Here is a 12,953-nt window from a genome sequence, read left to right as displayed (position 1 = left end):
TCCTATGTATTCAACCATTTCAGATACATACATATATACATTCACCCTTCCTACAGGACGGTTGTCATTATCTGTTTGTGTTAGTATTATGCTAACATTTGTATAGCGCCAGCATTCGGCTCAGCTGATCAAAGGCGCTTTGGTTTTCCTCGATCTTTGGATGTCAGTCTCACTGGCACGCCGTATCTCAGCTCCCTGGGGATCATACAACTCTTGCAGCTACTAGAGATGGGTCTGACTGATGGGCAGCACTCATTTACTCCCTCATTCACCAACAGCCACCATCTCACATGGCGACGCCTTACCGTCCAATACAAAACACTACACATATACGTTTAGTCCGTCTCAAAGTCCCTAAAGCCCAATATTTTCCATACCACCAAGCTCACTCTGCACTGCTAAAGCACTATATTAAACAAGTCTAGATTTCCTCAGGTTTTGAATCTCTGGGCCCCCTGGTCACCTGTTCAGTTTGTATAGGTTTGACTGTTATCACAATTCTTCAGACACTAATGGTTAGTCTCATATACGTGTATCTTTCGGGCTATCATAATTTGCATGAGTGCGCCATTTGCTGATCGAATCAAGATCCATAAATAAAAAAGTACAGATTTTAATATATAAACCTGTTCCAAGTATATGGTGGACGTCAGCCTTCACCATATTTTATCAAATTAGAAATGAAAGGCGGTATTCCGGACTTAATCTATTAGCATGCAGAGAAAACAACCGGGACAAACCCAAGAATTTCACAACTACATAGTGGCTTGACAGATCATAGGACCAGCAGAAGAAGCATCCGACCGCCGACAGTTTTATCTTCTCAGACTACAGGACTTCCTTGTCGCAAAACTGTTTACTGCATCACAATCTAAGATGACAGGTTCACGACCTAACGTGGATAGGTTTCACAGGTTGTTAGCCGCCACGATTCGATCACCAGCCAGCCCAATACAACACCTTCTGCTCTTCCCTCTCACCCGCACCACGCTTCTGATTGTAGCTAGTGTCAACGATGGCCTGTGGCCATCGGTTTGTGGTGAATTAGGTCATGATTTTGATGAACATTACGTTGACGAATCAAATGAACGCATTGATGAAGACGAAGGCATAGTTTAGTTGTTCAAACTTCTTTAGTTGGTTTCACAAGACGGGACTTCCAGTTCAACCCCAGGGCCTTCCTTTCCTGCGAGCGGCATAATCCTGTTCGCGGTCGTCCCTACAAAGACAGTCGGAGTGCCGGTCTCCACACTCACATCTCACGTACAGTATAGATGTGAGCATACATATGTATAGTTTTTAACAACAGTAGATAGGCAAAGATTCAACAATTGACAGATAGAGAAACAATAGCACTTCCTTCTACAGTTGATGTGATGGCAGACACAGCCAAGGGGGATGACCAATAAAGGCCATAAATGTCCTATACAGTAATTAATGGAAGTGACAAAGAGGAACAAAGTAGCTGACAATGTACTCTGAGGCAGTGATAAAGATCAAGATTGCAGATTGAATAATAATAATTAAATATCATATAGCCTGGCTACATAGTTTTTGGTCTGTAGAATATTTGGACATGGCTGTCCTGAAGTAGACACTACAACACTAGTATTCACGGCCCCACTCTGCTTTCCAGAAACATATACACACAGTGCCCCTGATAGGATACCATTTCGCTCGCCCCCTGCCTCCACCTAGTGTTGCCCACCCCCACCCGGTGTCACCCAATCCCCACAGTGTCGCCTACCCCACCCTCACCTAGTGACGCCTACCCCACCCCCACATAGTGTCGCCCACCCCAAACCCCGCCTTGTGTCTCCTACCAAAACTCCACCTAATGCCGCCTACCCCACCCCTACCTAGTCTACCAAATCCCTGTCTGCATTTCCCTGCCCCCTAAATGAGCAGCTCTGAAAGACAGGCGCTGTGTTTCCCAGACAGACTCAAGTGTTTACCAGGCGGGGGCGGTGTAGGAGGGATACGACTAATCACCTCCACATGGAAAGTCCTTCCAATACTGATTAGCTGATCGAGTTAGATAGCGGGGGATATCTATTGACCAGTAGAATTACTCTTGTCAATATTGCGGCAATAACGGCAGACGAGTACAGCAGAGTCGAGCCTTAAGGCTGGAAGACATGTTGTTTTTGTCAAACAAAAATGAAGCTTTTTGAAGAGGAGCCTCATTACGTGGCAATGGATGTAGGTGGCTTTTAAGTGGCTGATAATGAAATCCTTACCTATCTTCGAGAAGAATTAGCCCCGGGCTGAAGAATAGAACGGACGATTATCTTCACACAAAGAATTTAATGTACTCCGTTACATGAGTGGTAATATACAGATAAAGGAGCACACGAATGTAAAGTACTGGCGGAGAATTAACGCCATATTGACAGAAACCAACCCAGTTTCATCAACCTCTTATCTCGATACCCTTCAGAGCGTCAACAGTGGGGGATTTGGGCCCATTGAAATGTTACTCATGAGTGATTAAACAGTACTTGAAAGAACACTGGTTCCCACACGTGTAGTCAGTGGTGGATACAGACACCTGGACATTCACGTGTAGGTGGCATGCAAGGCAAAGCATTTTCTCATCAAAAAACGCTGGTGTATGTATAGGTACGTGGCGTTGTTATACGCTGTACTTCCTGGTTGCTAAGCGAACGAGTAAACATGCACGTGGAGTGGGGATGGGTTGATGGTAGCGTCCCCCTGATCAGAATTGACGTTTCCTCACCATTATCTCCTTACCCGTGCAACAGCATGATGACTCACCATCCCCGTCAGTCCCACATCTTGCCCGTCTCACCATCCCCGTCAGTACCACATCTTGCCCGTCTCAACCATCCCCGTCAGTACCACATCTTGCCCGTCTCACCATCCCCGTCAGTCCCACATCTTGCCCGTCTCAACCATCCCCGACAGTACCACATCTTGCCCGTCTCACCATCCTCGTCAGTACCACATCTTGCCCGTCTCACCATCCCCGTCAGTCCCACATCTTGCCCGTCTCAACCATCCCCGACAGTCCCACATCTTGCCCGTCTCACCATCCCCGTCACTCCCACATCTTACCCGTCTCACCATCCCCGACAGTACCACATCTTGCCCGTCTCAACCATCCCCGTCAGTCCCACATCTTGCCCGTCTCACCATCCCCGACAGTCCCACATCTTACCCGTCTCACAATCCCCGACAGTACCACATCTTACCCGTCTCACCATCCCCGACAGTACCACATCTTGCCCGTCTCCATCATCCCCGTCAGTCCCACATCTTGCCCGTCTCACCATCCCCGACAGTCCCACATCTTGCCCGTCTCACCATCCCCGTCAGTCCCACATCTTGCCCGTCTCAACCATCCCCGACAGTACCACATCTTGCCCGTCTCACCATCCTCGTCAGTACCACATCTTGCCCGTCTCACCATCCCCGTCAGTCCCACATCTTGCCCGTCTCAACCATCCCCGACAGTCCCACATCTTGCCCGTCTCACCATCCCCGTCACTCCCACATCTTACCCGTCTCACCATCCCCGACAGTACCACATCTTGCCCGTCTCAACCATCCCCGACAGTCCCACATCTTGCCCGTCTCACCATCCCCGACAGTCCCACATCTTACCCGTCTCACCATCCCCGACAGTACCACATCTTGCCCGTCTCCATCATCCCCGTCAGTCCCACATCTTGCCCGTCTCACCATCCCCGACAGTACCACATCTTGCCCGTCTCAACATCCCCGACAGTACCACATCTTGCCCGTCTCACCATCCTCGTCAGTACCACATCTTGCCCGTCTCACCATCCCCGTCAGTCCCACATCTTGCCCGTCTCAACCATCCCCGACAGTCCCACATCTTGCCCGTCTCACCATCCCCGTCAGTCCCACATCTTACCCGTCTCACCATCCCCGACAGTACCACATCTTGCCCGTCTCCATCATCCCCGTCAGTCCCACATCTTGCCCGTCTCACCATCCCCGACAGTCCCACATCTTGCCCGTCTCACCATCCCCGTCAGTCCCACATCTTGCCCGTCTCACCATCCCCGTCAGTCCCACATCTTGCCCGTCTCACCATCCCCGACAGTCCCACATCTTACCCGTCTCACAATCCCCGACAGTACCACATCTTACCCGTCTCACCATCCCCGACAGTACCACATCTTGCCCGTCTCCATCATCCCCGTCAGTACCACATCTTGCCCGTCTCAACCATCCCCGTCAGTACCACATCTTGCCCGTCTCACCATCCCCGTCAGTACCACATCTTGCCCGTCTCAACCATCCCCGACAGTACCACATCTTGCCCGTCTCACCATCCCCGACAGTCCCACATCTTGCCCGTCTCACCATCCCCGACAGTACCACATCTTGCCCGTCTCCATCATCCCCGTCAGTCCCACATCTTGCCCGTCTCACCATCCCCGACAGTACCACATCTTGCCCGTCTCAACCATCCCCGACAGTACCACATCTTGCCCGTCTCACCATCCTCACCATCCCCGTCAGTCCCACATCTTACCCGTCTCACCATCCCCGACAGTCCCACATCTTACCCGTCTCACCATCCCCGACAGTCCCACATCTTGCCCGTCTCAACCATCCCCGTCACTCCCACATCTTGCCCGTCTCACCATCCCCGTCAGTCCCACATCTTACCCGTCTCACCATCCCCGACAGTACCACATCTTGCCCGTCTCCATCATCCCCGCCACTCCCACATCTTGCCCGTCTCACCATCCCCGACAGTACCACATCTTGCCCGTCTCACCATCCCCGTCAGTCCCACATCTTGCCCGTCTCAACCATCCCCGACAGTCCCACATCTTGCCCGTCTCACCATCCCCGTCAGTCCCACATCTTACCCGTCTCACCATCCCCGACAGTCCCACATCTTGCCCGTCTCCATCATCCCCGTCAGTCCCACATCTTGCCCGTCTCACCATCCCCGTCAGTCCCATTTATCGCACGTCTCACCATCCCCGACAGTACCACATCTTGCTCGTCTCGCTTTCCCGTCAGTCACACATCTAGCCCGTCTCACCATCCCCGTGACTCCCACATCGTGTCCGTCTCACCATCCCCGTCAGTTCCACATCTTGCCCGTCTCACTATCCCCGACAATTCCACATCTTGCCCGTCTCCACCATCCCCGCCACTCCCACATCTGTCTGTCTCACGTGTTGCCCGTCTCCACCATCCTCGTCTGTCAAACGTCTTACCCGTCTCACCATTTTCGTCAGTCTCACATCTTGTTCATCTCACTATCTTCGTATGTCTCACATCTTGCATGTCTCACCATCTCCGTCTGCCTCCCATCTCGTACGTCTCACCACCCTAGTCTGTGTCCAAACCGTCCAACCACCCTCGTCTGTCTCCCAATCTCTATCCGTCTCAATCTTCTCGGTTTCACCATGTCAGTCTGTCTCACATCATGGCCATCAAACTGATCTTCATCCCGTCTCACTGATGACCTCCTCGTCTCATTGTTGACCTTCCCGCCTCGTCTCTGTGATGCCCTCCCGTCTTACTGATGCATTTTCCGTCTTTCCGGTGACCTCCCCGACTCACTGATGACCTCCCGTGTCTCTGACGACCTCCCCATGTTTGTGGTGACCTCCTCGTCTTAATGACGACCTACACGTCTCACTGATGACTTCCCCGCTTTACCGACGTCCTAGTCGTTCCCGTCATCTTTTCTTACCGACATTGAGTATGACTACCAACGTCGTCCTTCCCCCGCAGCGACATTTTCATGATCCTGACGTCCTCCTTGTCTCCATGGCTTACCTCTCGACTATCCTCCCCTCCTCTGTCACGTCCTCTCGGCACTATATGCATTTAGTTTATCACCACTCAGTGTTCAGCCACTGTCTTCTACAAGAAACCCCTACTCCCCCAGGCAGGTGCCCGATCCGCGTGTCCGACCTTGTACTGTAACTCCCACGTGGTTACAGAAACTCGGTAACGACATTAAGTGACGACAAAACGCCTTACTTTGACATTCAGATGTAGGTAACACCAGGTAATAATGGTCAGAAATGACTTCCATGGCATCAGAATCGGTATGATTATAGATCACAATGCCAGAAATACGCTTCAGATAATGTTTCTTCAAGCTATCTTGGAACATGTATTTCGTCAGTCGAGAAAACGTATTCAACGAGAAAACAAGCCAAATTCCATCCACTTTCGGGGAGTTTTCCTCTGAAGTTGGTCCTGAAGATGGGCAAGTAGCTCACACCACACTGTGCAGGACAACCTTCACCCCAGAGCTACAGGATGTATCGTCGTCTTGTTGGTTACCTGTATTAGTCATTTTGACGGCAAAACTATCATTCACCCATCAGACCTGCCGTGGCATATGTTTGCTGATTGATCGTGGTCATGGCTCCCCAAGTAGCTGGTGACCTCTGCTTTGTTATGAGTGTTGGATGCAACACAAATGTTTCAACAACGTTGGAACCCTTAGTTACCATGCGTACCTGAATGTAAACAATAAGTAAACTCATACATATATACCCAGAATAAAACACTGAAGCCAACAAACAACGGGTACGTTAACAGTTGTATCAAACAAGTGACTAGCGTTAAGAAACAATGCAAATGACTGCGATGCAAGTGCAATGGCGGTACAAAATAGAGCGACCGGAAAATATTTAAGGAGATAAAATATATCAGTGGTAGTATAAAATACCTGTAGAGACATTATCTACTCAGCAGCGACAAGCTTCCAAAAAAACCCTGCACAGTATAGCACAGGTCTTGGTGCATCACAAGCATGCACTTGACCACTTGCATGGTTATCGTACTTTCCACAAAGCCCTACACTATTCCCCATTATATTGAAGCTGTTCTGTTAAAACACCCAGTTGTGATCTCTACTAATTAACCGCCGTAACGATGCCATTCGGGCACAACATTGCTGAACAACACACGACACTACGAGATAACAAGAGATGACACCAAGTGGTCTTCCCACGTTTGTGCGCTCCATAAAACACCTTGTCGGCACAAGTACTGATATTAATTTTACTCACAAGTAACTGATATTTTAGTGAGACATACTCGTGGCATTAGGATTTCTGGGCTTTGAGTCCAACATAACGCACACTCCAGTTCCCTAAGCATTCAGAATGAAAGGATCGAGTATTCATATTTTTTTCTTCAAGTCTTTTTCCTGATGAAAACCGGAGATATTTCGTTCAAAATGACTGATGATGGGAACCATATGGCTTTTATGGCTAATCCTATTTTTAATACCTTTTTCTGAGATAGGTTTTGTTCAGAATACCGTGGTAGGAGACCTGTAACAGTGCTGACAAGGGACGCTGATTGGGCATACAAATATGGCTACCAGCACCCACTGTGTGCCGACATCAGTCCGTCTTCATCTCGCCGCTTGAACACACAGAAATAAAATGAAACTGGATAAAAAATAACACATGTATAAACGAAATAATTATCCAGATTAAAACTTCGGTAAGAAAGTCTCAGGGCATCAGGTGCATGTCTTGTTTTCAACTGAATAAAGAAAACGTTCGCGCCATCTTGGATTTTGAAGGCGACCGACTGTGCATATGTCTGCCCTTGACTCATCAGCTGGACAACTGCACGTGTTATCCGATCCATTGCTCTGTGTGTTGTGGGTGGACCTCTGCTTGTTACTCGTGCGTTAAATAACAAACACACTCAGGTGACATGTCCCCTCCCATACCCTCGTGAGGGATTAGCACATGCAAACTGTGATCAACGCCGTCTGTAATGAGGACGATGTTGTCCGTGCAGAAGTAGATAGCTGCGGTTGGTGAGACGCCGTGATGACGGCCCTGCGTGTAACGACCTGGTGTTTTGTTGTGAAGACTAATTTAATTTGGGCATGTCTTACCAGGTGTTAGACGGAACACGCCACGAAAAGAATCAAAACCACTGCTGGTTATGTGGCGGGATGGTCTGTGTTTGGTTTCAACTACAACCACGACCATGGAGGATGGGTTCCTCTCCTTAGTACACCTGCTATCAACGCTGAAGCGTCCCTACTTAACTGTAGTAATACGTGCTTCATGGTGGCATTACCATACTCTATCTATGGTATACTCGTGTATCCTACTTAACTTCGGTAGAACCGTGCTTTACTGTGGTGTGTTCTTGCTTAACTTCGATATCACCGTGCTTTACTGTGGTGTATTCCTGCTTAACTTCTGCATGACCGTGCTTTACTGTGGTGTATTCTTGCTTAGCTTCGGCATAACCGTGCTTTACTGTGGTGTATTCCTGCTTAACTTCGGCACGGCCGTGCTTTACCGTGATGTATTCTTGCTTAACTTCGGTATCACCGTGCTTTTCTGAGGTATATTCCTTCATAACTTTGGTATAACCGTGCTTTACTGTGGTGTATTCCTGCTTAACTTCGGTATGACCGTGATTTACTGTGGTGTATTCTTGCTTAACGTACTGGTTGAAAAAAATTCCTGGTGAACTACCAATCAACAGGTCTGTCAAGCGTTGTGCCTACGGTGTCTGAAAGACACGACACTTTCCCGGGAGAACCACTCTTCACCAGAGGGATCATGGGTCGAATTGCATTCTTGGATGTCAGAGGCAAACACGCTGTGAAACAATTAGAAAATTTAATAATTAGTAACCAGTTCCATCACCCCAGTCCTTTATAGTTACCAATCACCCCTCGTGAAACATGTATGGAACCTGATTGATTCTCGGCGTCATCAGTCCATCCCAGTCAGAACTGATCCCCGTCTTCTGGAACGGGTATGGAATTGGCCAAGGTGAACAATTAGCCACCTCTGCCTCAGGTAACCCGTCATTGTGAACGAACTCTAAAAGTACACCTGTCGTATTTGCCATCATGCCTTCTGCACTTTCCTGAACAATAATTACATGGGCGTGTTTCACGCCATTTTATCCCATTTGACCTTGAACAAAGACGAAGACGTCAAACAGTACCACGACGGAAGCGGACGCCACATATCCATACGTGTATCGATACGCTGGCCTTTCAATCGCTTTTTCGCCTCGCTGATCTATTAAAAATCTTCCACAATACAAATACCTGCTGTTAAATCGATCTGAAGACTGTTGTTGGGCTTAGCGTTTAGTGCTTGGGTGGATTGCCAAGGGTGTTCTTGTTTACTTGAAATTTAGAAGAGGACAATGAAACGTAATACCCACTGAAAACAGGAAACGAAAGATTTCCAGATGAAAGAGGTACATGTGTATTGATTTAGGGGAGTCAAAGCATTTTTCTAAAGTGCGAAGCGCAGCAGTTGCGTGTCATTTGTAGTGAAACATTCCATTCTGCATGTAACACGCGTTATTAGGAGTAAATCCGTCACGTGGTATTGATCATTTAAAGATCGGGAGTGTCATATTACAGACAATACACGCTCCAAATTCATAAAATAATCTGCATGACAAGAAACGGACTTGCGCCAGCAGAAAAATAATTCGTGGGAAATGGAAAGTAGGTCATGTTGCGGTACTACATGTAAAACTTTTAAATACACAAGAGCCAGCACAACTAGAACCACATTCCTTCATACAGAATGACATTGAAAGGGGGTACCTGCTTGACTGGAATATTGAAACAAGCGGCGTAAAACCACATTCACGCTTTTATGCAAGAAGCAACATCCCCAGGATGCATGCCATAGTGTGTTTGTCATACTGATAGCTGCATAGTACATTAATCTAAATCTGACAGAATAACAATAGCCCCACCGTGACGCGTTCCGTCAACAATTGGAGGTTGTAATCCAGACAACACATGTTACATGTTTTACACAGGACAGATTCAATAGAAAAGCAGAATTACTGTAAACGTTTGTGGGTCAAAATATGGAACAGTCTTAGTGTGATGATGTTCATGTGGTCAGGTAGATGACGCTGCATTAGCTAACCATACCTATTTTCTCAACTCCGCACGATCCGTGAAGGTCCTTCAGCAACCCATGCTTGCTATAAAAGGCCACTATGCTTGTGTTGAGAATTGACTAACGGGACCGGGTGGTCAGGCTTGCTGACTTGGTTGACACATGTCATCGGTTCCCATTTCCGCAGATCGATATTCATGCTGTTGATCACTTGAGGTTCCAATCCAGACTCGATTACTTACAGACCGTCACGCTCAACAGGAATATTTCTGGGTGTGACGTAAAACTAAACTCACTCACTCACTCTAACTCCTTCCTTCCTTCGTTATTGTCGCCTTTCGTCTTCCACTCTTGTGTACCTATTCTCTTAGTCTGTATCTGTTTTGTGTTGGAGCTGTTTAACACATGCCAACAAAAAACACAAAGCCACAAAAGTGCATACTTCTATATTTTTGTTCTGACACATGTGAGAACAGTTTCAATACGACGTAGTAATCTCACTGAATTACGACTCTCAGGTGTCTGTGACCAAATATATAGTGTTTACCATGGGTAAAATAACGCTGACAGCGCCATGGTACCTATAAGGCGTTAACCTTACGACAAGAGAGGTGTATATCTGGTGATAATGTATTGAGGCAAGAAGGGTTATCAAACCAGATGTACTTTAACAGTTTGTGGTTCTTCGGAAAGACCAGTACACAAGCTCCTGAGCTAAACGAGCTATAGTGTAACAAAGAAAAAATAATGTAAACTGTTTTCACAGCGCACATACGTTGTTCAGACTAACTGTTCACAATAAGACGAATTATAGTCGCTTCAGCGAACAGCTAAACCTATTTACGTCAGAGAGAAAGTAGTTCCGTAGCACGAGGCAAGACTGTAGGAGTTATCTCCCATACAGGAGAATTGATTTGCCTATTTCAGAGTAGCTGGGGTAGTAACTGTCACTAGTGTGATCGAGGAGACAGCAAATGACGAGATTAGTTACACGCAAGATCTCTCACTATTCTGTTTTAACACGGCTAGTACGCAAATGATTCTTCCAAATAATTTGACGGAAGAGCCGGATCACCCTGAAAATAGGCTGCTCGCATCATGAAAGAAATCCCTCCTGTCAAGTAATAGTACCCAGATTCAATAACGAGTTGATTTCACTTGATACAGCAAAACTCTACTTCACTGGAATCCATGGTAAGTTTCAGCTCTAAAACACAGTAGCTAGAACAGGCAGCGGATGAAACTTACCTCACATTAGAGCTTGTTATAAGTTTGCGATTTGAGGAGAAAATGTCATTGACAGAGAGAATGAGCGTGAGAAAGAGTGAAGGAATTAGTGACAGATTACAACATGGCCACAGCTTTGTGGTGCGTTCCTTCAACAATTGCAGGTATGGAATCCAGACAAAATACCGGCAACGGATGCTTTACACAGGACAGGATGACTAAAAACAAAATTACAGTACAGTTTGTGGGTCAAAATACGGAACACTCTGAGTAGGGTAAATGGCACTGCGTCCGCCAGCCATACTTATCCCCCCCCCCAAGCCCCCCCCCCCCCCCCCCCTTCTCACTCAACTTTATCCCTCCTGATTGTGTGGATGATTGACAACAAAAACAACGTAAACTCATCTATGAAATTTTGTCAAACTACATTTCTTCAGCATTCGCTAAATATCTACAGTTGCTACTAACTTCAAAGCCCATTTTCTGGTGTCCCCCGCCTTGATATCGCTGGAATATTGCTAAAAGCGGCGTAAAACCAAACTCACTCACTCACTCACTCACTAACTTCAAAGCATATGGGCTAGCCTATTTATTGGACACACACGATGACACGCAGACACAGACACGCGCCTCTCTCTCTCTCTCTCTCTCTCTCTCTCTCTCTCTGACCTATACAGCCCATCAAAATATCTTTCCATCTCAGTGCATCGGTTCAGATCCTGCTTATCCAGTGTCAATACCCGTTGTCAACATATAATGTTGAGTCACGTATTTTATTTATAAATAGGTGAAAAACAGCAATATATACAAGTCGGATTTTCCTGAGGCTAACTCTCTGATTCAACATTTTATATCCCTTGAATAATCATTGTGATAGACCACATTTGATGCAATGACAAGGCATTATGTTTCAAGGAAACGAGCTAGAACACACGCCTTTAAGCCATGAGGATAGCGTTACAAGGTAGCACTACGTCTTTTTGACGTCTTCATCCAAGCAGGGGTGTGCATAAAATAGATGTAAATAATTTAACAGGCAGATTAATTGCGACCACGCCTGGCGGTGATGTAAATAATAACTGAGTTTGTCGTTGGTGCTTCTCGACGTTCAATCCTTGTATTCGTGACTTCACTGTCATTGTGTTCAGATATTTCATATATTGTACTGCTATAAAACTTGGAATTTCAGATTTATTTATTGTTATTTACTACTTCTGGTGCACTATCATGCTTTCATTGACTGCGGATAAAATAAAGACTTGGAAAGCACTGTTCTATGTCTTGTCACCAATCTGTAAAGGGTGCTGTAACGTTGTGGGTCTGTAAAGGGAGCTATAACGTTGTGGGTCTGTGACCTTGTATTTCTTTTATGATGAACTAATTAAGAATGATTCTACACGTAAGGCTTTAGAACATTGGAATACTGTCTTTCAGCAGGAGACTAACTTGAAAGATGTATTTAGCTATTATATGAAATGTACAAATGAGTGCAAGCTCTTAGACTTTCAATACATGTTTCCAAACAGAATAGTTTACACAGAAAAGGAACTATTGAAAATGAAGTTAGTTGATGACGATGCATGTACATTTTCTAAAACTGCCTCAGAAGATACATCACATGTCTTCTTCGATTGTGAGACTGTTCAGAACTTTTGGCTTACAGTTGAAGAATTCCTAAATAACAACCTCCGAACCAATATGAAACTATCTAAATTAATTATTATGTTTGGACTGCCCTTAAACCATCAAATAGTAAATCACATTTTACTACTCGCAAAGAGATTACTCTATACTTCAAGCCTGAAACTGCAGTATATATCCTTTGGTGAA

At 46.4% G+C, this 12,953-nt stretch overlaps 1 protein-coding gene across 1 annotated transcript; it reads left to right on the top strand.

Moving 5' to 3' along the window:
* Positions 1–2,769: 2,769 nt before the first annotated feature.
* LOC137288015 (mucin-2-like) lies at positions 2,770–5,040 on the top strand. Its single transcript, XM_067820374.1, has one exon. The coding sequence runs from the start codon at positions 2,770–2,772 to the stop codon at positions 5,038–5,040; it is 2,271 nt and encodes a 756-aa protein (XP_067676475.1).
* The last annotated feature ends 7,913 nt before the right edge of the window (positions 5,041–12,953 follow it).

The sequence above is a fragment of the Haliotis asinina genome, chromosome 6 (genome assembly GCF_037392515.1).
Source record: "Haliotis asinina isolate JCU_RB_2024 chromosome 6, JCU_Hal_asi_v2, whole genome shotgun sequence".
Classification (NCBI taxonomy): Eukaryota; Metazoa; Mollusca; class Gastropoda; order Lepetellida; family Haliotidae; genus Haliotis; species Haliotis asinina.
This window is presented reverse-complemented; position numbering and strand designations above follow the sequence as displayed.

Excerpts from the sequence above, each read along its gene's own strand:
- LOC137288015 (XM_067820374.1), top strand. The coding sequence starts at position 2,770 with ATGACTCACCATCCCCGTCAGTCCCACATCTTGCCCGTCTCACCATCC.